Below are 26,242 nucleotides of genomic sequence, written 5' to 3' on the forward strand. Positions count from 1 at the left end.
TGGGATCTCTCCTGCTCTTCTCCAAGCCACCACACAGGTGCAGCTGCTGTGACAAGGTAACGCCCCCCCACCCCACAAGGACTGGGCTGAGCCCCTCGCCCTGCTGACCCTGGGAGCTGAGGCCTCCCTGCGTGATCGAGCTCTGGGAGCTCCATCCCCCTTCAGCGCTTGGCCTCCCCTCAGGGCTGCCAGCAATGGGGCTGTTTGGAGGCTCCTGCCCCTGGGAACTGGCTGGAGAACCCTTCCCACCTCACTTCACGCGGGCACCACTGCCTACCACTTCCAGCTCGGGCGGAATCAGATCCAGCGCCCCCTAGAGGGGAAAGGCCCCATGTTCCATTCCCTGCCCCCTGAGCCAGCTAGTCCCACCCTGGGGCAAGATGGGAGCTGGCGCCCCCTAGAGAAGAAAGGCCCCCGTGTCCCGTTCCCAGCCCCCACCTTTAAACAGAGCTGAGTGAAGCCCTCTCCCCACACCCAGCCTGGTGCTTCCCAGTGTGGGGCTGCGCTGCCCCATATGCCAGGCTCTGGCACTACCCTGGGGCACATTTACCGACCTGCCCAGCCGCTCCTGCCCTCTGTGTGCAGTATCGCCCAGCCTATGGGGCACTGTCACTGGGGGCGCAGGGGTCGACCCATTGGGGGCCCGCTACCCAGCACTCTTGGCTCAATGATGCACCTGGGGGTGGGGGGGGGTGAGGCCCCAGCTGTGGCCCCATCAGAGTAAACGCAGCACAAGCCTTTCACCCCAGCAGGGCCAGCTCCGACCCCACTGAGTCCAACAGCCAAAGCCCTGCTCGCACTCAGGGGGTTGGCTCGGGGCTGTGAGCTGAGCCCAGCTGCTGGCTCTGTGGTGGCCCCCATGAGTGTCATGAGTTTGGGGCAGGTCTGAGCCCCTTTCTCAGTGCATCTGTATCATCCCAGCGCCATTTCCCGGCCCCCTGGCATTATAGTGGCCACACTGACCCACCCCACAGGCTGCTAGGGGTCTGTAGGCAGAGGGGACAGCTGGGATGGGGTCTCTGGGGCAGGCACAAGTGGCAGCGTAGCCTAGTGGACAAAACACCAGACTGGGACTTGGGGACCAGGGTTCACTGATCTGCTTGGGTGAGTTCTTCCCCTCCCTCTCTGTGCCTCAGTTTACCCTTCCACCCCGTGTCTGTTTAGGGTGTGACCAGGGCATGTCGCAGTCTGTGCAGGGCTCAGTGTTGGGGGCCCTATCCCATTAGGGGGTGCTAGGTGCTGCCATGCTGTATAGTGGAAACTCGCCCTGCTTGGGTGGAGGGGTTGGTAGCTACCTGGTCCCGAGCCCCGTCCCTGGCAGGGGCTGCCCGGCCGGCTCCTTTCCCCAGTGTTGGCTTGTGGGCGGGGGGCGGGTAATTGTGAGGGTTCCGGGTCAGTGTCACGAGAGGGTGGCTGTAGAACAAAGGCAGGTTACACAGGCTGGCCCCAGCAAACGTCCAGGCACCAGAGGGTGGGTTCAGTCACTGCTGTGATGAGTTTGGGGAGGTCTCAGCCCCGCCCTACATGGCCACCACCAATTCCAGCCCGTACATTTGGGGCAGGCTCCCCATGTTGACCCCATTTCTCTCCCCACCCACAGGGCCTCCCTGCAGCCCAGCGCCTAGGCAGCCACCTGAAATGCTCAACGCTCTGCAGCCACATGGCCCCATGGGGGATGTGTGGACATCCAGGCGGCCTGCAGCACCAGCCTGCCCCTCCCGGCCCGGGCAAAGGGAAGCCAGAGGTGGGTGAGGCCTAGGGGGGGGTGGAACGTGATGGGGGTTTAGAGGTGGATCTTTTGCAGCAGTGAGGGGTTTGGGGGCCTGGATGGGCATCCATTTGGGCAGGGGGCAGCCATGGGGCTAACATTGGGGGGGGGCTGGCAACGTGCCATGGGGTTGGGGTGAAAAGGCAGGGCTATATTGGGGAGGCCACTGGAGGAGGCCAGGGTTTCTGCAGGTCGTCGTCTCCCCCCCCCCCCCCCCCCAGCTGATGGGTCTCCCTGCAGGTGAGGCACTTCCCCTGCCGGATCTGCGGGAAGCAGTTCAAGCGCTCGTCCACGCTCTCCACACACCTGCTCATCCACTCGGACACGCGCCCCTTCCCCTGCCCCTTCTGCGGGAAACGCTTCCACCAGAAATCTGACATGAAGAAACACACCTTCATCCACACAGGTGAGGGGCAGCCGGCTCGGACTCCCCCAACCCCCAGGACAGGGGCATTGGCAAAGATTTGGGGGGAGAGGGCACAGCTGGGACAGCAAGAGACTGCAGGTCAGGATTGGGGGGCACTGCAGAGCTGTGGGGGGATCCCAAGGCTGGGACAGCAGCAGGCTGCGGGTCGGGCTTGGGGGGCACCAGCAGAGCTGTGGGGGGAGCCCAGGTCCAGGACAGCAGGGGCTGCGAGTTGGGATTGAGGGGGCCCAGGCAAGCTGGGGGTCAGGGCCAGGACAGCAGGGGCTGCGGGTCTGGATTGGGGGCACCGGAGAAGCTGGGGGTCAGGGCTTGGACAGCAGGGGCTGCACGTGGGGCTTGGGGGCACCAGCAGAGCTGGGGGGAGCCCAGGGCCGGGACAGCAGGGGCTGCGGGTGGGGCTTGGGGGGCACCAGCAGAGCTGGGGGGAGCCCAGGGCCGGGACAGCAGGGGCTGCGGGTGGGGCTTGGGGGGCACCAGCAGAGCTGGGGGGAGCCCAGGGCCGGGACAGCAGGGGCTGCGGGTGGAGCTTGGGGGGCACCAGCAGAGCTGGGGGGAGCCCAGGGCCGGGACAGCAGGGGCTGCGGGTGGGGCTTGGGGGGCACCAGCAGAGCTGGGGGGAGCCCAGGGCCGGGACAGCAGGGGCTGCGGGTGGGGCTTGGGGGGCACCAGCAGAGCTGGGGGGAGCCCAGGGCCGGGACAGCAGGGGCTGCGGATGGGGCTTGGGGGGCACCAGCAGAGCTGGGGGGAGCCCAGGGCCGGGACAGCAGGGGCTGCGGGTGGGGCTTGGGGGGCACCAGCAGAGCTGGGGGGAGCCCAGGGCCGGGACAGCAGGGGCTGCGGGTGGGGCTTGGGGGGCACCAGCAGAGCTGGGGGGAGCCCAGGGCCGGGACAGCAGGGGCTGCGGGTGGGGCTTGGGGGGCACCAGCAGAGCTGGGGGGAGCCCAGGGCCGGGACAGCAGGGGCTGCGGGTGGGGCTTGGGGGGCACCAGCAGAGCTGGGGGGAGCCCAGGGCCGGGACAGCAGGGGCTGCGGGTGGGGCTTGGGGGGCACCAGCAGAGCTGGGGGGAGCCCAGGGCCGGGACAGCAGGGGCTGCGGGTGGGGCTTGGGGGGCACCAGCAGAGCTGGGGGGAGCCCAGGGCCGGGACAGCAGGGGCTGCGGGTGGGGCTTGGGGGGCACCAGCAGAGCTGGGGGGAGCCCAGGGCCGGGACAGCAGGGGCTGCGGCTGCGGGCCGGGATCTGCAGACTGCCTGAACAGCGGGACATTTGTTGCACGTGCCTCCATGTCCTGCCCTGGACAAACTGGTCCCTCGCGCCTGCTCCAGCCTCCCGGCCCGGCCCCGCGCAACTCCATGGAGCAACATCACCACCTGGTGGCCTGATCAGGGAATGGCAGGTGAAGGGGTTCACAGGGCTGCAAGCATCGACTCCATGACCATACTGCAGCCCAAGCAGGATCCAGGCTGCGCTGGGCCCATGGCCGGCCGAGTAGGTGGGGGACCTGGGCCCGTGGCTGTCTGGGTAGTTGGGGGCCCTGGGCCCATGGCCGGCCAGATCTGAGGGGGCCCTACTACTCTAGAGTCCTTCCAGTCCTGCAGGACTCTGGGTGAGTTCTGGGGCTCTCTGCTGAGCCCTGAGGGATCCCAGCCCCTCCTGCAGCCCCCACCCCTAACCTCTCCCCCCCCCCCCCCCCGCAGGTGAGAAGCCTCACAAATGCCAGGTGTGCGGCAAAGCCTTCAGCCAGAGCTCCAACCTCATCACCCACAGCCGCAAGCACTCAGGGCACAAGCCCTTCGCCTGCTCCCTGTGCCCCAAGGGCTTCCAGCGCAAGGTGGACCTGCGGCGCCACCAGGAGACCCACGGGCTCTTCCATAGCCCCGGGGGCGGCCAGGTGCTGGGCGCCCTCCGCTAGGGGCCGGGCAGGTGGGGCCCGGGACACCCGGCCTGCAGGGGGAGCTGTGGAGGTCAGAGGAGAAACCCCAGAGTTGAGGGGGCTCCTGGATCATCCCCCAAGCTGCCATCGCGCCCCGTCCCCCCTCGCCTGGAAGTTGCTGCTGGGACCCGCAGCCACCATGTGACGGAGCCGGCAGGAGGACTCAGCTGCCCGCCCTTCGTGGGCCCCTCTTGCCAGCCAGACCCTGGGTCCCCCCATGGCTGAAGGTGGGCACAGTGGGACAGTCAGGGCGCCTGTTTGGGGTGAGGGGGGAGCACCAGCCTGGTTGCCCTGGGGCTTCTCTGCATCTGGCTCCCTGCATGAGCATCTCCCCAGGGGGCTGGGCTGGGGCAGAGGGAGGGGTGAGCTGCACCCCCCGACCCAGATGCAGGGGAGAGATGTGAGCTGAGATCTGTCCTGTGCCCCAGTAAGCCGAGATGGCTCCTCAGCCCGTCGCTGTAACCCTCCCCTGGCTGCCGGCAGAGAATTAAAGGATGTGAGGGGAAAGCAGCCTGCGTCCCGGCCCCTGGCAGCAGCGACGCCGCGTACAATAACACACGGGCAGCGCCGGTGCGTCCTCCGCGGTCACATTTATACACAGAAAGTGCAAACACGCGCCGCAGCCGGCAAAGAACCAGCCGGCGCCGCAGCCCCGATGCCTGAGCGAGGCCTGCCGCCCGCTGGCTGCCGGTCACACGGAGGGGGCCCTTCGGGCCAGGTGGAGAGGCCCTTCCCCGAGTCGCCTCCCTGGCTGTGCTGAGCAGAGTCCGATGGGCTCCTGATCCCGGGAGCCGCAGGGCCGGGCGCCTGCAGGTGGTGACGGTGGGGCCGGTGCCAGCGTATCCCTAAGAGCATGGACAGGGAGGCCCCTGTGAGCTGCCAGAGGGAGACAGATAGATGGGTCAGTGGGGGCGCCCCCCCCATCCACCCCATGCTCCCATCCCCTCCCCTCCCCCCAATGCTCCACCACACACCACAGCCCAATTCATCCCACACGGCTCAATGTCCCGCCCTGTGGCAGGGAATCCCACCCACGCCGGGGGATTTCCATACACCCGGCCCCACGCAGGGCTGGGGCCCCATCTCCACACTTGCGGTACCACCTTCCTCCACTGGGGGGGGTATTTCCCAGGCAGCCCCAGAGGGGCGTTGAGCTTCAGAGTTCACTTTTCAGTCCCTAGTTCCTGCTCTGCCCCAGTGCTTCCCCTGCCCTGCCCTGCCCCCCTGCTCTGCCCCAGTGCGTCCCCTCCCCCCAACCCTGCCCGCTGTGCGTCCCCTGCTCCCAACCCTCCCCCTTGCTCCCATAACCATGCGCCGGGGTATGCCTGGCAGCCACGCTGGTGTCTCTGGATTGTTCTCATTCACAGTAGAACCATCAAATCCCTCCCTGAACCCTGCTAAACTCCCAACTCCACAGAGCCCTTGTGGCAAGGAGTTCCACCAGCTCATAGCAAGGAACAAGGATTATCCCCCCTGTCAAGACTGAATCCGCTGCCTCTCCCATCCTCGAGTGTCATCTGCTGCCTGGATTCATCCCACCCTGCCTTTGCCACCCCATTCCTTAGCTATAGACAGCCAGTTTTATTTGACGCCAGCTAAACCCTTAGACCTCGTGGCAGGGAGTCCCGCAGGCTCTCTGTGGAAGACAGACCAAGCGCCTGGGGGTGGGCCAGGACTGGGGCTGTCAGAGCTTAGGAGAAAGGGCTGGGGATGGCAGAGTGCTGGGATGGGGGCTAGGAATCAGTAACCCTTCGACATCCTGACTCTCGGCCTGCTCTAAGACTCTCAGCCTGCTCTAATCATTAGCCCCACAGGAGTCCTGGCTCTCAGCCACTCCCTGCTCTAACCCACTAGATGCCACTCCCCACCCAGAGCTGGGACAGAACCCAGGAGTTCTGGCTCCAAGATTCCCCCCCAGAGTTAAGGGGGCTTTTCCCTGGGGCTCTGGGGATGCTGGTAGCTTTAGACTCCAGGGTACAGAGAAGAGTTCCCGTGGAGTCCCCTGGTTCCCCCCACACACACACACATGCATGTGACACATGACAAGCCCACTCCCACCCCCAAATGTATTGGCTAGGAAGGAACCACTGGCATGGGGGGGGGGGTATGGGCGGCAACTGGATCAATGGGGGCACCATCCATCTCCTGACCCCCACCTCAACCGACAGCCCCTCCTACCTGTCCTGGAGTGAATGAGCCAGAGCCCCCCAGTGAGAGAGACGCCGATGACGAAAGCTGAGAAGACGATGCCCACCACGGTGGGCAGCTCCAGGCCCTGGGGCAGGGGGGCTGTGGGGAATTGGGAGAGTGAGCCCCACAGCCACCCCCAGGAGCAGATGCAGAGCCAGTGCTGGGGGGGGGGGAGAAACCCAGGAGTCCAGGCTCCCAGACTCCTCCTCCACCCTGCTCTCACCCAATAGCCCCCCCCCCCCCAAACAAGGAATGGAACCCAGGAATCCTGATTCCCAGCATGACCTCTGTTCCCACTGAAACCAAGGGGAGCTATGTGCTCTCTGCAGCTTGCAAAGCAAGTGGACCACCAGGGGGTTTGGGGGGGTGATATCGAGAAGGCATCTCTTACCAGGGGGGGTCTCTCCCTGCTCTGGCCGGGGTGCCTCCTTCAGCACCTTCCCCCTCCTGCCAGCCAGAGGAAAGGGCACCGGAAAGGGATCTGCTGGGAGAGGACAAGGAAGCCAGAAACATTTTGAGAGAACAATGGAGACCGCCCCTAATCTCCTCTAGGGGGCGCTCTCCCCTGGCTGTCAGCGCTGGTCCCAATGCCCCAGCCCAGTGCTAGGGGGCGCTGTGCACCAGGGAACAGGGCAGGGGCTCAGTAGGGGGCGCTCTCCCCTGGCTGTCAGTGCTGACCCCGGTTCGCAGCCCAGTGCTAGGGGCGCTGCACTGCAGGGCGATTGCATCAGGGCTTTGGTGTGTTGCAGTCTCTGTGCCTGCTCCCATAACCAGCCCCCAGCCCGTCCCAGGTCTCACCTGTTCCTGGGGTGGGTTTGGTGGCTCTGGTCAGGCTCCCCACCGTTACGATGATTGCTTTGGTGAAGGTGTACTGGAACCGCCCGCTGCTCGGCTCCCCCACGCGGCTGCTGGGGCATGCCCCGGCCTGGGGCCCACACTGAAACTGACAAGGCTCAGACAGGCATCTCGTCCCAGTACTGGATGCTCACCCCCCCCCAACCTTCCCAAGCCCAGCCCCTCCCTCCACCCTATTGGTCCCAGCCCTGAGGTCCCACCCCCTTCCTGAGCCCAGCCACGCTGGTTCTAACTGGTATAGATTGGCACTGATTTGTCCTAGAGAAAGTCTGCCCCCTCCCAGCTGCTTGCCAAGGGTCACAACTGTGGCCAAGAGTCCTGACTCCAGCCACTGGACCCCAAACTCCCCCCAGCACTGGGGGTGGAAGCCAGGGGGCCTGGCCCTGTAAACACTAGACTCCATTCTCCTCCCAGAGCAGCCCCTGCAGCGTTGAACCCACGGGCAGAGTTGGCCCCCTGGGGCACCCTCCCTCCGCCCCCAGCAGGGACCATTGTACTGGCCTGGGGGATTCAGCCCCTGCCCTCCAGGTGCTCCCAGCCAGGGCCGGCTCCAGGCACCAGCTCTCCAAGCATGTGCTTGGGGCGGCACCTGGAGGGGGGCGGCGCTCACCTGGGGAGAGCGGGGCCGCGGCCGGGCTCGCTGCCCTCCCCCGGCGCTCCGGCCGGCCGGGGAGAGCGGGGCCCCGGCCGGGCTCGCTGCCCTCCCCTGCCACGCTCCCCGCCGGGGGGGGGGGAGGGCAGCGGGAGGCTTTTTTGCCGCCCCAGGCAAAAAAGCCAGAGCCGGCCCTGCTCCCAGCATTGCCTGCAGCCCAGGGTAGAAATCCAGCCTGGGGGACAACCCCTGGAGGCAAGGGTAGAACTGGGGCTGGTCCACGCTGCCGCCTGAGCTAAAGGAGACCCCCCCCCCCTTTGCTGCAGCAGTAGCTGGGCTTTTATCCTCCCGATGTCATCCGGCAGCGTGGTACAGACCTTGGGGAGGGCGCCCCCATAGGCTCCAGCCTGGCCCTGGGGCTCCTGGGTGCAGAGGGCCAGGCGGCAGTGCAGGAATTGGATGGAGTCATTGTAGAGGGGCCGGAGCAGGAAGCTGAGGCGCTGCAGCTCCTGGGAGCTGGGGGACAATGCCCGGCCTGCAGCCCCCGTGTGGGGCGGGTGCAGAGAGACGTCGGGGTGGGCCGGGCAGCCCCCCCGCACCAGGATGTAGGGTGAGTCCAGCGAGGAGGAGGAGCTTGGCGAGAGGAAGCAGAGGCGGATGCTGAAGCTAAGCCCAGGGTCGAAGGCAGCCAGCGCAGCCTGCACAGAGGGTTGGGGAGAGCTCAGGAGGGGATGGGACGCCTCAGGCCAGCTGGGTCCCACTCCACAAACATGATCTCACCCCCACGCCTGGAACCCAGGAATCCTGGCACCCACCCCCGTTCTAATCCCTGATCCTGCTCCCCTCCCAGAACTGGGGATAGAACCCAGCCCCCTGTGCTCTAAATCATTAGACCCCGCTCCCCACCCAGAGCCGGGGATAGAGCCCAGCCCCCTGCTCTACCACCACCAATCTCACCTCCTGCCAGGTTAATATTGTAACTTTCTCCACAGCTCCTGCCCCAGAGCCTGGAGCAATCCCCCTGTGGGTGTGGAAGGGGCCTGCGGGAGAGGACCCCACAGCTCCAGCAGGTTAACCAGCCTGGTGGGGGGGGACCTGGCTAGCACAGCCCCTCATAGATCTGCCCTCCCGAAGGTGATGGGGCCCTGGGCAAAGCCCCAGGCCTGCTGGGGTAGAGGGGAGGGGAATCCCAGTGCCATGGGGCTGGATGGCGCCTCCCCCGCAGTTACTTCCACAAAGACGCGGCTGTTGGCCGACACCGTGCAGGGTCCCTGGGCCTTGGCGAAGGCCTCGGAGCTGTAGACCTCCAGGCTGAGCAGGACACGGCCCAGGTGGAAGGGCAGATCCGGGATGGGCTCAGCAGAGCGGGACGGTTGGCTCAGGGCTGGGGAGGAGCAGGAGAACTGTGGGAGAGGAGCAGAGGGTGTGGGGGGTATAGGGGACATGGGGACCAGCCCCCAGAACTCCAGTCCCAGAGACTCCCCAGTTATCTCAGTCTTCCCAAACCCTAGGACACCTCCCCAACCAAGGCTCTCCAAAAAAATTTATTTTTTATTTTTATTATTATTTATCTCCCCATGGCTGCTGCTCGGTCCCCACTGAACCAGGAGCCCTTGGGAGCCAGGAACCCCCAACCCAGGCCAGGGGGGTTCGCAGTGGGCCCACAGTGTGCTCCCCCACTTTGAGCTGCTCCCAATAGTTTGGGAGGGAACCCACCAATCCCAGGTCCTCCCCCACTGAAAGGACCTGAGGGACCCGCCCCACAGCGGCGCCAGAACCGCCCGGCCAAAGACACCTCCCCTCCCCCCTCGCCCACCTCAATGGACTCCGAGCTATCTTCAGCCTGTCCCACTGGGAGCGGGGGACCCCTGGGCACTGCCCCTGGCTTGCTGCCCCAGAGCACCACCTGGGGGGAGGGGAAAGTGGGGGGAGGGGTGGGGAGCAACCGGCACAATCAGAAACATGGGAGCATCAGACGAGACCCCAGCACCCCAGGATGGTGGGGGCAGAGCCCAGAACCAGGACCAATTCTCCCAGCCCCACAGAATTCCAGTTCCCCCAGTCCTCCCATTAACCCCAGCCTTAGAATCATAGAAGATCAGGGTTGGAAGGGACCTCAGGAGGTTCTAGTCCAACCCCCTGCTCAAAGCAGGACCAATCCCCAACTAAATCATCCCAGCCAGGGCTTTGTCAAGCTGGGCCTTAAAAACCTCTAAGGAAGGAGATTCCACCACCTCCCTAGGGAACCCATTCCAGTGCTTTACCACCCTCCTAGTGAAAGAGTTTTTCCTAATATCCAACCTAGACCTCCCCCACTGCAACTTGAGACCATTGCTCCTTGTTCTGTCAAGCCTTCCCAGTCCTCACTTCTCCCACTCCTCCCCAGTTCCAGTTTCCCAGTGTCCAGGGCCGGCTCCAGGCACCAGCCTAGCAAGCAGGTGCTTGGGGCGGCCCCTCCGGAGAGGGGCAGCACGTCCAGCTATTCGGTGGCAATTCGGCAGACGGTCCCTCACTCCCGCTCGGAGCGAAGGACCTCCCGCCGAATTGCCGCCGCAGATCGCGATCGCGGCTTTTTTTTTTTTTTGGCTGCTTGGGGCGGCCAAAACCCTGGAGCCGGCCCTGCCAGTGTCACCCTGTTCTCCAGCCCTGTCCAGCCCCCATTGACCCTGTCCTGGTCCCCTCGACTCCCCTAACATTCTAGCCCCTTTGCAGACCCCCAGACTCTTTCACTTCACGTCTCCCCCCACCCCCATGCACTCTCAGCCCCACATTGTGCCCCCTATCCCCCGGCTCACCGCATTCTGGTACCGCCAGACGCCCGACGTGGGGTCCAGGGCCGGGATGCGCAGGGCACCGCAGCCGGCCAGGGGAGACTCCAGCAGGAAGTGGGTGCCATTGGACTGGGCTGCACAGCTGGGGTCCCGCAGGGTCACTCGGGCTGGGGAGAGTCTGGCAGCCTGGCCGAGGCGGGTGGGGGGAGACTATGAGACTGACACAGCCAGCACTGACTGGGAGGGGTGAGCGCCCCCTGCTGAGCCCCCACCTGACTCCCCGCAGCACAGCACCCCCTCGTGCCACCCTGGGGCCAGCACTGACTGGGAGGGGAGAGCGCCCCCTGCTGAGCCCCCGCAGTACAGCGCCCCCTAGTGCCGCCCTGGGGCCAGCGCTGATTGTGAGGGGAAAGTGCCCCCTGCTGAGCCCCCACCACACTTCCTGCAGCACAATGACCCCTAGTGCCGCCCTGTGGCCAGCACTGATTGTGAGGGGAGAGCGCCCCCTGCTGAGCCCCCATCACACTCCCTGCAGCACAGCGCCCCCTAGTGCCGCACTGAAGGAACTGTTTATACAAGGGGATTCCTCACCTGGAGCATGTCCTTGTTGACATGAACAGCCACCCTCTCGCTCAGACACGCCACAGACAGAGCTCCCGCCAGCCGCACAGCGCTCCCGCCTCCTGAGGCCGCCCGGCTCCTCTCCCAGACCATGGGGGAGATCTTGGCAGGTCTGGGGAGCGGGATGGAGGGGTGGGGGGCCTTGGGGTCCCCTAGCAGGAGAAAACAGAGTGAGGGGGCAGAGGGGAAGAAGGAAACAGGGCGGGATGGTGAACAGGGTGAGGGGACATGAGAGAAAGAGAGCAACTCTGCCCCCTGCTGGCTGGATTGAGAACTGCCCAGCTCTGTGTCCTAGTCCCCATATTCCCCCCCTTCACCATGGCACTGGGGTTTTGGATGTAATGGTGCCCTGGGAGGGGCAGACATGCCAGCCCTGAGGGCATTGTCTGGGGCATGAGCCTCGCCCATCACTGGGGGCCGCCAAGGGTCTGGCTGTGCCTGGGGAGAGGGGGCCAGAGGGCAGAACTGCAGCTCCCAGCTCCCCCCGCACTGGAGGCGGGGCAGGGTCTGAGTCAGGTGGGCCCCCTAATGGCCCTCCCATGGCATTGCACCCTGTGCCCATTCCCTGCCCCCAAGGAGATACCTACCATCCAGCCCCACGATGACCAGGAATCTGTTCACCTGCTCAGCCTCTGTGTAAGATGTGATCCCAGGCAGCCCCTGCTCCATTGCCCAGGCCATGGGATCGCTGGCATAGGCCAGGCCCAGGGAAATGCTGCTGCTCACAGCCAGGTCCGGTTCTGGTTCTGTGCTGCTGACCGAGACCTCGTGGGATGCCTGTAAGGAAATGGAGGGAAGGGCAGAGTGACAGAGCCCAAGGCCAACCTGGACCCTGCTCCAGCTCAGGGTGATCAGGCTGAGGCTGGAGCAAGGAATCATGGGTAATGCTATACAAATGAGCAGACCAGGTGAACAAGGTGTCAGCGCAAGGAGTGGCTGGGAAGTTCCAGAGAGGGGCAGCTCCACCCCAGCCACTGAGTCAGGAGCCAGAGGGCTTGGAACCAGCGGAGCTGGGCTGGGCGCCAGGACTCCTGGGTTCACCTTAGCAAAAGGGGACACCAGGCCAGAGTGGGCTGGGGCCAGGAGGAGAAACCATATCAGAGGTTAAAGGTCATGAGGGCTCAGCAGACGCCATGGGGCATCAGGCCAAAGGGTCAGGGTCATGGGGGAGAGACTGGTCGGGGGGAGGGGTCACAGGGGAGCAGCCTGTGTGCATGGAGGGGTTGTGGATGGGGGGCTGTTCCTGGCCCCTGTAACCCCTCTCCCATCCCCAGGGAGCCCCTCTCTTACCAGGACTCGCAGGCGCCCGGCCATGTGGTGGATTCGGACCAGCCAGCTGGTGGCACCCTCGCTCTTCAGCACCACGATCAGCTCCCGCCGGGGGGAGCAGCAGCCTCCGGGCACTTGGAGCTCCACAGTGAGATGGGCTGGGGGCCTGGAGACACGGCAGGGACCCCCCCCCCATCAGCTGGGCTGGGAATTTCCTGCCATGGGGCTGAGCAGCAAAAGGGGTGGAGGGCCCCCCCAGCTCTGCCAGTGCCCTTCTATCCCGACCCAAAGCCCCCTCTGTCCTTGCTGTGGGCTCCCCCCCCACCCCTCAGCTTTGCTGGTGCCCCTCAATCCTGATGCGTAGCGCCCCCCCCCCCCTTATCCCAGCCCTGGGCTCTCCCCTGCCCCCAGCTCTGCTGGTGCCCCTCAATCCCAACCCACAGCCCCCCGCTATCCCAGCCCTGGAGGATGCTCTGATGTACGGTTCATACCCGGGCGTGGTTCCTTTGGAGAGGATGATGTGAACTTCGGGGTCCCAAGGGGGGTCAGAGGTCAGGCAGCCCCGCAGAGGCCGTGGTTGGAGGTCGGAGGCGAAGTGGGTCGGGGAGACGAAGTTCCTGCGAAGTTTGCAGGCACCTGGCAAGACCCCATCTGGGAGCGAGAATGCAGAGGGGCTGGGGAGGTTGGGGGAGGTTAACCCCGGAGGTCCCTTAAGGAATGGGGGATTCCTGGGGTAGATCCCCCAATATCTCCCCCATATCTTTAGAAGCAAGAGGAAGACCAAAGACAGGGTAGGCCCACTGCTTAGTGAAGAGGGAGAAACAGTAACAGGAAACTTGGAAATGGCAGAGATGCTTAATGACTTCTTTGTTTCGGTCTTCACCGAGAAGTCTGAAGGAATGCCTAACATAGTGAATGCTAATGGGAAGGGGGTAGGTTTAGCAGATAAAATAAAAAAAGAACAAGTTAAAAATCACTTAGAAAAGTTAGATGCCTGCAAGTCACCAGGGCCTGATGAAATGCATCCTAGAATACTCAAGGAGCTAATAGAGGAGGTATCTGAGCCTCTAGCTATTATCTTTGGAAAATCATGGGAGACGGGAGAGATTCCAGAAGACTGGAAAAGGGCAAATATAGTGCCCATCTATAAAAAGGGAAATAAAAACAACCCAGGAAACTACAGACCAGTTAGTTTAACTTCTGTGCCAGGGAAGATAATGGAGCAAGTAATTAAGGAAATCATCTGCAAACACTTGGAAGGTGGTAAGGTGATAGGGAACAGCCAGCATAGATTTGTAAAGAACAAATCATGTCAAACCAATCTGATAGCTTTCTTTGATAGGATAACGAGTCTTGTGGATAAGGGAGAAGCTGTGGATGTGGTATACCTAGACTTTAGTAAGGCATTTGATACGGTCTCGCATGATATTCTTATCGACAAACTAGGCAAATACAATTTAGATGGGGCTACTATAAGGTGGGTGCATAACTGGCTGGATAACCGTACTCAGAGAGTTGTTATTAATGGTTCCCAATCCTGCTGGAAAGGCATAACGAGTGGGGTTCCGCAGGGGTCTGTTTCGGGACCGGCTCTGTTCAATATCTTCATTAACGACTTAGATATTGGCATAGAAAGTACGCTTCTTAAGTTTGCGGATGATACCAAACTGGGAGGGATTGCAACTGCTTTGGAGGACAGGGTCATAATTCAAAATGATCTGGACAAATTGGAGAAATGGTCTGAGTTAAACAGGATGAAGTTTAACAAAGACAAATGCAAAGTGCTCCACTTAGGAAGAAAAAATCAGTTTCACACATACAGAATGGGAAGAGACTGTCTAGGAAGGAGTACGGCAGAAAGGGATCTAGGGGTTATAGTGGACCACAAGCTAAATATGAGTCAACAGTGTGATGCTGTTGCAAAAAAAGCAAACATGATTCTGGGATGTATTAACAGGTGTGTTGTGAGCAAGACACGAGAAGTCATTCTTCCGCTCTACTCTGCTCTGGTTAGGCCTCAGCTGGAGTATTGTGTCCAGTTCTGGGCACCGCCTTTCAAGAAAGATGTGGAGTAATTGGAAAGGGTCCAGAGAAGAGCAACAAGAATGATTAAAGGTCTTGAGAACATGACCTATGAAGGAAGGCTGAAAGAATTGGGTTTGTTTAGTTTGGAAAAGAGAAGACTGAGAGGGGACATGATAGCAGTTTTCAGGTATCTAAAAGAGTGTCATAAGGAGGAGGGAGAAAACTTGTTCACCTTAGCCTCTGAGGATAGAACAAGAAGCAATGGGCTTAAACTGCAGCAAGGGAGGTCTAGGTTGGACATTAGGAAAAAGTTCCTAACTGTCAGGGTGGTTAAACACTGGAATAAATTGCCTAGGGAGGTTGTGGAATCTCCATCTCTGGAGATATTTAAGAGTAGGTTAGATAAATGTCTATCAGGGATGGTCTAGACAGTATTTGGTCCTGCCATGCGGGCAGGGGACTGGACTCGATGACCTCTTGAGGTCCCTTCCAGTCCTAGAATCTATGAATCTATGAATCTCCCTGGGATTCCCTCCCTCAGGCACATGGGGCTGGGTCCAACCCCCGAGGTCCCCTCCCCCACTGAAATGGGGTCCGATCCCCAGCCCCCGTGGGTCCCCTCCCCCATTGACATGAGGATCTGATCCCCACGTCCCATGGAGCCCCTCCCCCCCATTGACACGGGGGTCCAATCCCCAGCCCCCCTGGGTCCTCTCCCCCCACTGACATGAGGATCTGATCCCCACATCCCATGGAGCCCCTCCCCCCATTGACACGGGGGTCCAATCCCCAGCCCCCCATACCATCTCCCAGCTGCACATAGACCATGTTGATGCCCCGATACGCAGCCAGGGAGCTGAGCCCGCCGTGCTCCTCATGCACCCAGCGCAGGAGCCCTCGGGGGGTCTGGGGCAGCCGGGTCTCAGTGACAGTGACACCCCCAAGGGCCGAGACTCTGGACCCCAGGGAGACCTGTAGGGGGGGCATAAGGGTGAGGGGTCACCAGGAGAATGGACATCCCATCCCCGATGGCGTGCCACATACCCCCCACTCCCACCTCAGCTCCCCATCGCTCCCAGCCCCCACAGGACTCCTGGGTTCCTCACACCTCCTAGCCCCAGGGGTAACTGTTGGGGGGAGGATCCTCCAACCATCAATACCTCGGCCTCCCGGCCTGTGCCCCCACCCCCACTGCCCCTTGGCCTGAGAGCCCCTCCCCCATCCAGCCCCTCTCCACCCACCCCACTCCTCTCGCTGCCCCTGGGCCCAAACTCCTCTTCCTCCAAATGCTCCCAATTCCCCAGCCCCCACCCTGCCCCTCTGCACCCCATCCCCCTGCCCCACATCCAGAGACCCTGCTCCAGCCCCAGTCCAGAGAAGTGACCTCCAGCCCCCCCTTCCCACCCCTCCACCACCCCCACTGCTCACCTGCCCCTGCCACAGCTACCTCCACCACCCCCCATCCACCATGGCCCTCCCCTCCTCCAATCCCCATTGTTGGCCCCACACTTCCCCCACACACCTGCGCCAGCTCCGCTCCCCACCTGCCCCAACCCTCCCATACCTCCTCCACTCTCACTGCTTGCCCCACCCTCCTCCAGCTGCCCAGATGTCCCTGCCTTCCCCTCCCAGCCCTCTTACACCCCCTTCCCACCTTCCCCTCCCATAGACCCCCTCACCCGAGCCCCACAGCTGCCCCCCCTCACCTGGAAGGTCCATTGCTCCCCAAGAGACACCTGGGCCATTTGGAGGCTCCAGACCACGGGCGCCGGGGAGCTGAGCACGAAGATGGGGGCTCTGCCAGGGGGGGCTGGGCCCAGTTCTAGGCTCACCTGGGAGGAAGAAGAGGTCCCTGCATTAGGGGCTCCAGGCCCATAGGGGAGGGCCCAAGGGCATGGGGCTGGGGGTGCAGGGACGCGTGTGGGGGCTGTGGGGGCGGGGACGTTTGTGGGGCCCAGGGCAGGCATGTAGCTGGCTGAGGGGCTGGGGCACCAGGGAGTGGGAGGCGAGGCTAGAGGAGAGGGGGCACATTGTGGTGGGGGCAGGGGGTGAGGCAGCAGGGTTGGGGGAAGGGGCGTGGTGGTGGCGCAGGCCAAGGGGTTGGGATGGGAGGTGGTGGGGACAGGAAGCAGGACTATGGAGCTGGGGGCTGGGGACAGGACTGGGGGAGGGGGTTTGGGGCACAGACTGGAAGGGAGGCATGTGGGATGCAGGGCAGGGCGCAAGGCTGTGGGGTACAGAGTGGAGGGGCAGGAGGCAGGGTGGGAGTACAAGATGAAGGGCAGGAAGTGAGGGGGGTGGGCAGGGTGGGGGCAGGGAGTGAGGAGGGGTGAAAGGGCCAAGGGAGAAGGTAGGGAGTGAGGGGGTGGGGCAGAGGGAAGGGGCAGGTTGAGGGGCACAGGGTGGAGGACAGAGACCAGGAAGGTCGGGCGGACGGAAGGGGGCAGGATGGAGGGCAGGGGGTGAGACGGTGGAGTTGGGGGAGAGAGCAGGGAGAGGGCACAGGATAGGGCAGGGGGCAATGGAGCTGAGGTGGGGGGCCCAGGGTGAGGCTGGAAGAGGACAGGGCAGGGACACCCCCTCCCACCTACCTGTCTGGCTCCCATCCTCCCCGCTGGCCCCCGTAGGACAAGCACATGCACCTCCCGGCCCGAGGCTGAGCGCCCCCGGCTGGCGCAGCCCGAGCCTGCGTGGATCCGCTCCCAGAAGCCCAGCACAGGGTGGCGAGTGGACAGTGGGCTGGGCCGGCACAGGGCCCAGCGCCAGGCGGCTGTAGAGGAGAGAAAGGGCCGGGTCAGCAGGAGCCAAACATAGGAGTGCGAAGCCTAAAGTGGGGGCAGCTGGTCTGTGCCCGGAAGGGGAAGCTCCTGCCCCCCAGAAATGAACAGGACCAGGGGGAGCTGGACATCATGGACAACAGCAGCCAGGACTTCTGGGTTCTATCCCCAGCTCAGGGAGGAGAGTGGGGGCTAGTGCAGCGGTTCTCAAACTGGGAGTCATGAGCCCTCAGCAGGTTACAGGGAGGTTGTGAGCTGCCAGTTCCACAGAGCTCACAGCCCCAATTAAATTACCTACCTTTTTAATTTATAAGGGGGGGGGTCACTCTCGGTGGCTTGCTGCGTGAAAAGGGTCACCAATACAAAAGGTTTAAAAACCACTTGTCTAGGTTAGAGGGGAAGCAGGGCACTGGGACACACATTAACCATTTGATGACACCCCCTCTCCCCCCATCGATCTCCCAGTGGGGCCAGACTGGCCTCCCCATTCCCCTGGCACCCACCTGCCGACTGGGCCCACAGCAGCAGCAGCAGCAGGATCGGGCTCCAAGCTGCCGCCATCCCTCGCGGTCCCGGTGTGCGAGGCTCCCCGATCCGACGGGGGGATGGGGGAGCTGGTCCTGGGCAGGGAGAAAGAGAAAGCTGTAGTGAGTCCTGGGGGGGCTCTGGGACCCAGGGCAGAGGGGGCTGTGTTGGGGAGGGGCCATGGGGCTTCAGGGCAAGGGGGGGGCATCCAGGGACCCGGTCATTCACAGTGTGTCTGGGATGCAGCATGTACCTCCCCCATCCCCACACGAGTGGGTCAGTGTTTCTCCCTGGCTGAGACCTGGGATCCTCCCCCCCCCCAAGAATCCAGATTGGGGGGGAAGCATGTGAAACAAGGACACCCCCCAGGAGTGCTCCCCCCAAGTGGCACAGGGCGGGGGGCTGCTACAGGGCAATAATGAGATTTCCCTCCTGGTATTTAGACACCTCCACCTTTATGGGACCCCACTATCCTCCCCACTACCTCTTCCTGCTTAGCAGGGAATCCCCATCCCCTGCTCCCAGACTCCTTCCCCCTCCCCGATTACCCAGTTTGGGGTGGGGTGGGGGAGAAGGTTTACCTACATGATTGATGCATCTCAGAGCATTTTGCAGAGATTAATTTTGCCTCCCAACTCCCCAGGCAAGGAGCTTCTTGCCTTTATTGTAATTTTATAGATAGAGAAACTGAGGCACAGAGCGGGTAAGGGATATGCCCAAAGTCCCACTGATTTCCAGCCCCCTGCTCTAACCACTAGACTCCATCTCCCTTTCCAGAGCAGGGTAAAGAACCAAGGAATCTGGACTCCCAGCCCCCAACCCCCCTGCTCTAACCACTAGACCCCAATCCCCTCCCAGAGCTGGGGATAAAACCCAGGAGTCCTGGCTCCCAGCCCCCCCCCCCCCCCGCTCTAACCACTAGACCCCACTCCCCTCCCAGAGCTGGGGATAACACCCAGGAGTCCTGGCTCCCAGTGCCTCTTCAGTCTTGTTCCATGCAGAAACATTCCCCTTCCCTCCCCATTCCCCCCCACATTCTATCTACCCCTACCCTTCCCTGACATGCCGAGGGGCTGGCTCGCCCCTGGGATACCTCTTCTGGGACTGCCACACAGTCTGATCTGGTGCCAGCTGGATCCAGGACAGACGCAAAGTTGGGAGGGGACCAGCCCCCGCTCACATTCAGCACCCGTGGAACAGGGTCATTGCAAACTCCACTCACGAGCAGGCTGCCGGGGGCACCTTTACCTCACAGCAGCGTTGATCGCAGAACAGCAAAGAGGCTTGGGGGGGAGGGTTCTGGGAGCCAGGACTCCTGGGTTCCAGGTGGTTGTGGGCACAGGATGCGAAGGGATCTTGGCTCTTTTATGCCAGTCCAGGAAGCAGTGGGTTCCTGGGGCTTAGAGACCCATGGCCATCAGGTCCCTTTGCTCTGGCTGGATTCATTGCTCCCTGCAGGGAAGTTAAAAATAATTGGAAGAATACAAATAATCTGGCTCAATGGGAGGTTTAAAAATAACAACTCCCCAGGGTCAGGTTACCGGAGGGCAGGGGAGGGGCGGGATTAGACTCCCAACGGTTGTTTTTAAGGGAATAGAACCCAAGAGTCTTGGATCCCAACCTTCTCCTCCCAGAAATGGGCATAGAACCCAGGAGATCTGCATCCCAGCCCCTTCCCCGCCCCCCACTCAAAAAGATGCCAGCCCCTGGTAGGGCACAGACAGAGAATGCTCTTTATCAACAAAGTGACCCCCCCCCCCAGTCCACTGTTGATGTGCCTTACCCCAGAGCTGGACGCAAACTCCCAGGTTTGGTCTCCCAGCGTAACTCCACTCGTCTGCCTGTCTGTAACCAGGCAAGCAGGGGGTGAACCTCTGGCAAGGCTGAGGCCTGTTGCATTCATGTCGCCCTAGCTGTTGAGCGCCAGGAGGTGGGAGGTCCCAATCTCCCCCATTGTCCCTGCCCCAGATGGAGGCCAGGAGGAAAAAGCTGCCCAAAGGGGGAGTTTGGGTCACCCCAGAGGTGGGTGGATTTATGAGTAATGCAGGCAGGGTGGGAGAGGTGCTGGGTTCCGGTCCATGCAGCCAAACCCTGGGTCGCTGTGACCCGCTGCCACCCACACGGCAGGGGTGAGGGGAAGGGCTGCAAGGTGGAACACAGGTAATTTGCAGCAGCTTTCATGGATCGCTAGCTAGGACAATGAAACAACTCACACCCCTTCCCAGCAGCCTGGGCCTATCGTGTCTGCTTCACCCGCCCAGGGCATCTCCCAGGGCCTGCTCACTGACACCAGCCCAACAAGCAGGGATGTGCTACCCCCAGGAGAGGAAAATGAGGCACAGGATTCAAAGGCCTTGGCCGAGGTCCCACTGCCAGGCAGTGGCAGAGCTGGGACTAGGAGCCTTGAGTCCTGGTTCAGTCCCTGGCTCACGGCTGTTGTGTTAATCTAGATGGAATAGAAGGTCCCAAAGAGTGAAAGATGTTAACATGACCCTGCCCCTGTTTGACATTAAGCTTTGGGGTTTGGTAACCAGAGACATCAGGCTGCTTAGTCCCACAGCAAACAGCCCATTAAACACCCCTTTGCCCTTTTATTAAAGACACAGAAAAGAAAGAAAAGCAGGTAATGCATGAAAGAAAAGCACATTAAACACATGCAAGAGTGGAGAGAAGATGCAAGGGATGCAGCCACTCTGAGACCTGGCAAACTTGTACCAGCATTGGGCCGTTAAGGAGATTGCTTCAAGCTGCCTCTGGTCACAGACTCACAGCAGTGTTGCAAAATATAGTCTTTTCCGGCTCAGCCAGAAGGCATAAGGAGGGAAGAGAAGATGATGGGGAAGGGAAAAGACACGTGGAGGGGAAGGGGGCAGGTGAAGAAATGGTCTCACATCCCAGGTGGGGTCGGGATTTAGCTGGAGCCAGTGCAGGTGATGATGTCGTCTGGGTCGCTCTCTCTGGCCTGGACATCTCTTAGGAGCAGGACAAGGAAGGCCCAGTCGTGTCACGGTGCATCTCGGGCGGGGGTGGCAGCCATGACGATGAAGTTCGCTCCTTCCCCTCAGCACTCGTTGCACTCTGGCTCCCTCTTCCACAACCATATTTCCGCCCCAAAATCCCTTTTTAAGGACCCCCAAAGGGAGACATAGGTGGCCTAGCCCATCCCCTTAGGATTTTGTTCCCCAACAAAGCCTAATTTCTGACACACCAATTTTTACTTCATTGACGTCTGGTCCCACACGCCCGTTGTTTACCGGGCATGATCGTAACACAGTCCTTGAGTGATATCAGGAGGCTTTTTTGTTTGGACTGATTCTGTCTGTCTGTCTCTCCCTTTTGCAGCTTTTCCCATCAGCCTTAGTTGTTATAGGTTGTTGTGACACTTTATGAACTTTTATCCACTTTCCCAGTTAGGCTCCCAAGAGCGGGAACTTTGTAGGCTCAATTATTACTCCTCTGCTAGGACCCCCACCACACCCCCCACTCAGAGCTGGAAATAGACCCAGGAGTCCTGGCTCAATCTCACTACTAGACCACACTGCCCTCCCAGAGTCCTGTCCACAGGCCTATTCCCTCCGGCTCTAAACACTAGATCCGCCCGCCTTCCCAGGAGTCCTGACCCCCAGCCCTGTGCTTTAGCATTGACTGTCTCCTGCTGCTCTCTGGACCCTGTTGCTTCTCATTTTAGGCCCCAGAAGTTGTTTTGCTAAAGGGGATTTTCAAACCTGGCAGGAATAACAATAAAAGTCGGATTTTTATTAAAAGCTTCTCTGCAGTGTCAGGAACCCAATCACTAACCATTCTATCCTCAGTAACTCCTGTGCTGCCCCCCCCCCCATGATGCCCCCAGTAACCCCTGCATGGCCCCATTGCTATCAAGGGTAATGCACAGGGGCAACTGACAGGAGTAGACTCCAGATCACTCTCCTGTAGCTGCATTGGCTCTGCAGTTTGTCACTCTAGGCAGCAGATCTGGCTCTGACGCACGCATGGGCAGGAGCCCAGCTGGGTGTTAGAAAGGGTCATTTCTGCTGGCTCGCTTGTGCACAGAACCACACTGACACGGAGGTTAAAACTAGATGGGAGAGAAGGAAACCAGCCGGCCTCTGCCCCTGGAGCCTGGATTGGACGGGAACACCCTTCTGCCGTGCATCTCTCTGCCCAAGCCAGGCCAGTCCCGCTGCATCTAGAACAAGACTGGGGGTGTCAAGCTTCAGCTACTGTCAGTTGGGCAAATCTCAAATTCGGGGCATTCCTGAGCTCAGGATCTCACGGAAGCAGGAGGGGAAAAGAACTATCCAGCCCAGGGAGCGGGGGCTCCATCCAGCTCTGTTCGCAGCCGTAGCAACCGGCTCACCTAGAGGCTGAGGCATGGTTCTGGTTCCTGCATCAGGACAGATGCTGAAATCATTTACCAGGGTAATGCAGGAGGTAGAATTCACAGAGGTTAAAGCCAGAAAGGACCGTTACATTGTCTGGTCTGACCTGTATAGCAGAAGCCATTGTGTATTTCACCCATTTACTGCTGAGCCCAAGAACTTGAGTTTGGCTAATGCACCGGCCAGCAAGGCAGCCAGTCTGGATTGAAAACGTTGGGAGCTGGAGAATCCACCGCTTCCGTTAGGAGTTTGTTCCACTGATCAATCTCCCTCCCTGTTAAAAACCTGCCTTATTTCTATTTGGAATTTGTCCGGCTTTAACTTCCCGCCATTGGTTCTTGTTCTATCTTTCACCACTGGACTGAAGAGCCCGTTAGAGCCCAGTGGGTTACGACATAATCAAGTCACCGCTTGCTTTTCTTTTTGGTGAGCCAACCGGACTCTTCTTTTCCACTCCTCAGATCGCTTTGGTGGCTCTTCTCTGCACCCCCTCCAATTTTAAAAAGTGGACACCTGCATTGAAGCCTGCAGCTATGGAGGAAGACAGACTGTTTGGGACAATTTTAAAATGATGGATGTTTTCCCAGGGCTGTTTAAGGACCGGGGCGGCTCCAGGCACCAGTGCACCAAGCACGTGCCTGGGGGGGCAAGCCGCAGGGGGCGGCCTGCCGGTCGCCGTGAGGGGAGCAGTTCGGCGGAATGCCTGCGGGAGGTCCGCCAGTCCCGCGGCTTCGGTGGCAATTCGGCGGCGGCTAGCCGCGGGACTGGTGAACCTCTAGCATGCATGCCGCCGAATCCGCGTTACCAGCGGACCTCCCGCAGGCCGAAAGCCACCTGCCTGCCGTGCTTGGGGCGGCAAAAAACATAGAGCTGCCCTGTTAAGGACTCAATCCTGATTGGGACTAAGTGCTGGATCGGGCCCTGATGAACAGACTGCATTTAACTCCTCCAGCAAAACAAGCCATTGCAAAAAAGCATTTCAGCTAAACCCCTCTCAAGGCTGCTCCACCTACCTCTGCTGCTCAGCAGCTGCTGCTACTGACTAAAAGCTTAGGGCTCTTGACAACTGACACCCTGTTGCCACAATTTCTGCACAACACGGATGTTTTTCCCCCCTCCGATGCTGCTTGACAAGGGAGGCCTCAGTTGATGGCACAGTGAGAGGCAGACACCCAAGCAAATCTTAAAAGAATCTCTGTTTGCAAAGGGCTTTTTGTGGAAGATATGGAGAGGGTGCAGCTTGTCCGGGACTCAGCTCCCATTTGGGAATGTAAAGAATTTTCAAAAGTACACAAGCCCCCAGCAGCTCCCACGGTGGCACTTCTGGACAGGTTCTGCGTGCCCCCACGTGTGGGGAAACTGGTCCCGACTGTGGATGCTTTTTAAAGTTCCGAGCAACTCCTGTTAACAAGACAGATCAGCCTCATTCCCTGCACACGCCCAATTCGGCAAGAGAGAAATTGAGGCACACTTACCTATAACCACAGAGTGACGCAGAGCTAGGAATAGAACCCAGGAGTCTTACCTCGAAATCTTGGCTCTCTCAATTGACCCATCCATCCCTTTGGAGAGACCCAAACATGCTAAAAACTGTAGTGCTGAAACTCTCAGGATTTTGTCATGAGCCTTGCAGTATTTGGTGCTTTTCTTAAAGCCCCAGCTCCAGGAGCCAGGTGATTGAGTGAGAATCTCAGTTTTCATTAAAAAAAAAAAAAAAAAAAAAAAAAAAAAGTTTCTGGCCCTTGTGGTTGAGGAGAAAAGCGTGAAAATGTGACCTCCTGCTGGCTCAAAACCCAGAAGGCAAATCACACACACACACACCTGTCAAACATTTATTATTAAACACAACCAACACCTCTGGATTTTTAAACCAATCACCTGATTTTTCAGGGCCTGACTCACACTTTTTGAACTCCTGAGGTTGGTAAGACTGAAACTGAGCACAGAGCAGTGAAGTGACTTACCTACAGTGGCACAGTGATGCAGACCCTGGAATAGAACCCAGGAGTCCTGGTTCTCAATCCCGTGCCCTATCAACTGGCTCCTCCATCCCTTTAGGAAGAGGCATGAGAATGGTAAAAATTGTACATTTAAATCCCTCTGAGCACAGACACCTGCATACACAAAAAAACCCCAACCAATCAAACAAAAACATCACTGGAAAGGTAAATTGTAAATGATTATTTTTGCACCAATTTCTGTGTTAATTAGCATGTAATTATTTTTAAACAAATCAGTTGGAAGCCCCACCCTCACAGGTAACAGAAAATTATTTTGTTTCATGAACAGAGCTGTCATTTTAACAGACAGCAGGGGTCCTCGGCAAGAGAACAATTTCTGGAAATGTAGCAAAAATCTATGTAGCTGCCCAGACATTGTGTAAAAATGGTTTTCCGTTTTAGCACTTTATCAGATCTGACCTTTAATTCAACTCACCTCTCCAGATACAGTTTTATTTTTAAACCCAGAGGAAGAACATTATCAATTCCCTGGTAAATAGGCTTTAGTCTTTCCAATGAAACATAAAACCAAGGTCCTTGCTTAGGGTCAGTAAGGAGCTCCTGGCGCTATCCTACTCAAGATTCAGTTAATCCCGATGTCTGGGTTAATTCCAACATGAGTAAATTACCTTCTGTCACCCTAATCCCCACCCCCTTCCACTGTCAAATCAAGCCATGATTCTTCACCTTTTGACTTGCAGACGGTTGCTGTGCAACTGTTAAAAAGCTGCAGCATCCCACGCAGAGGTGGCTGCATTTCAGCGCTGCATGAGTGATTCCTGTGTGCCATTTAACAGCTGCTGTATCTCAGCTGAGAGGGGGCTGCATTTCAGGGCTGCCCATTGTGGAGCATTGCTGTGTGCCATTAAAAAGCTGGGGCATCTCACCCAGATGGGGCTGCATTTCACTGCCGGGCAAGGAGATCCCTATGGATTCAATCACTTTGGGAAGAAAGAGGTTGTAGAAACAGAAGGTTTCATACTGGAGACATTTGCTGAGTGGAAAGAGACAACCATTTAGGGAAAGAATTTTTTATTTTCAAGATTCTAAGAGGGTTTCTACAAACAACAGAGTAAAAAAAAAACCTATTAAAATAAGCAACAATTTCCTTTTAAAATATTTTGTGGGTTTTTTGTTCTCTTTCTTTTTTTGTTTTAAATCCAAGAAACCCATTGAGATTAACCAGACCCGCTTGGTTGGTAGCAGAGGGACAACCATCTTGACATGTCGTCTGGACTACAACTGAGGGAGAAAAGGGGACTAAGAACCAGTAAAGTTACTGCAGACACCTTGGGAGAGCCAGGTAAGACGCCCATGCTCAGGGATAACATACACAATTCGTGAAGATGTCAACGTGATTCCTGGATTCGGAAGGGAGAGAGCGCTCCTTCCAAGCTGGGGACTGGTGCTCCTCAGGTCTATTATCCCAATGAGCTCCATCAGTTAAGAACGGCCAAACTGGGTCAGATCAATGGTCCATCTAGCCCAGTACCCTGTCTTCTGACAGTGGCCGGTGTCTTCACTAAGAAACAAGGTGTGTTCTTCCTCCGTGTTATGTAAGATCCTAGGGAAGACAAAGCACTGTGTAGTTTTCACACAAACCAGAAGGTCGAGGCATCCCCCTCAATCTGCCAACACGTGTGAAAACTATAAGCTGCTGGGATCTTATTCAACATGCGTTAAGACACCTTGTTTGCTAGGGAAGATGCAGCCTTCCAGAGGAAAGTTTAGCAAAAGATGCTTTTTTAACAATATCTGCGCAGGAGATTCCGCCCTTCCACCACCCCTTTGACGCAGATTCGCCCTTTTGAAAGTCACGAAGCACACTTAACATTTGCAAAAAGGGGGATGCATGTTGCACGACCCAATGCTGCAGGCTGAGAGTTTGCCTCCTTCAGGATCCTGGGATTTAGTAAAGAATTCAGCATTGCATAAATCGCAAACCATCGTAACAACCACACACACACACACACACACACACAAAGCGAAATTGATCTCGTCACAAGGCCTAGGAACCCAGGACTCCTGACTCCCAGTCGTCCTGCTCTATGCTATTTTCCTCCCAGAGCCGGGAACAGAACCCAGGAGTCCTGACTCCTAGTCCTCCCTAC

At 59.4% G+C, this 26,242-nt stretch overlaps 2 protein-coding genes across 2 annotated transcripts in view; both read right to left on the reverse strand.

Moving 5' to 3' along the window:
* Positions 1 to 4,818: 4,818 nt before the first annotated feature.
* Positions 4,819 to 14,997, reverse strand: LOC135891759 (transforming growth factor beta receptor type 3-like). Its single transcript, XM_065419423.1, has 13 exons — positions 14,975 to 14,997; positions 12,917 to 13,180; positions 12,447 to 12,591; positions 11,744 to 11,933; positions 11,127 to 11,308; positions 10,560 to 10,721; positions 9,581 to 9,670; positions 8,994 to 9,167; positions 8,142 to 8,462; positions 7,116 to 7,254; positions 6,709 to 6,801; positions 6,306 to 6,416; positions 4,819 to 5,003 (listed from the first exon to the last, which is right to left on the reverse strand). Exons 1-13 carry the CDS (start codon positions 14,995 to 14,997, stop codon positions 4,819 to 4,821), a joined length of 2,079 nt encoding a protein of 692 aa, XP_065275495.1.
* Positions 14,998 to 15,372: 375 nt separating this feature from the next.
* Positions 15,373 to 26,242, reverse strand: part of MAP2K7 (mitogen-activated protein kinase kinase 7) — a 72,773-nt gene continuing 61,903 nt past the window's right edge. Inside the window, exons 13-16 of the mRNA XM_065419424.1 lie at positions 17,731 to 17,847; positions 17,042 to 17,220; positions 16,157 to 16,282; positions 15,373 to 15,422 (exon numbers count right to left, since the gene is read on the reverse strand). Coding sequence (XP_065275496.1) covers positions 15,373 to 15,422; positions 16,157 to 16,282; positions 17,042 to 17,220; positions 17,731 to 17,847 — 472 coding nt within the window. The remainder of the gene's footprint in view (positions 15,423 to 16,156; positions 16,283 to 17,041; positions 17,221 to 17,730; positions 17,848 to 26,242) is intronic.

This window comes from Emys orbicularis, chromosome 19, assembly GCF_028017835.1.
Source record: "Emys orbicularis isolate rEmyOrb1 chromosome 19, rEmyOrb1.hap1, whole genome shotgun sequence".
Taxonomy (NCBI): domain Eukaryota; kingdom Metazoa; phylum Chordata; order Testudines; family Emydidae; genus Emys; species Emys orbicularis.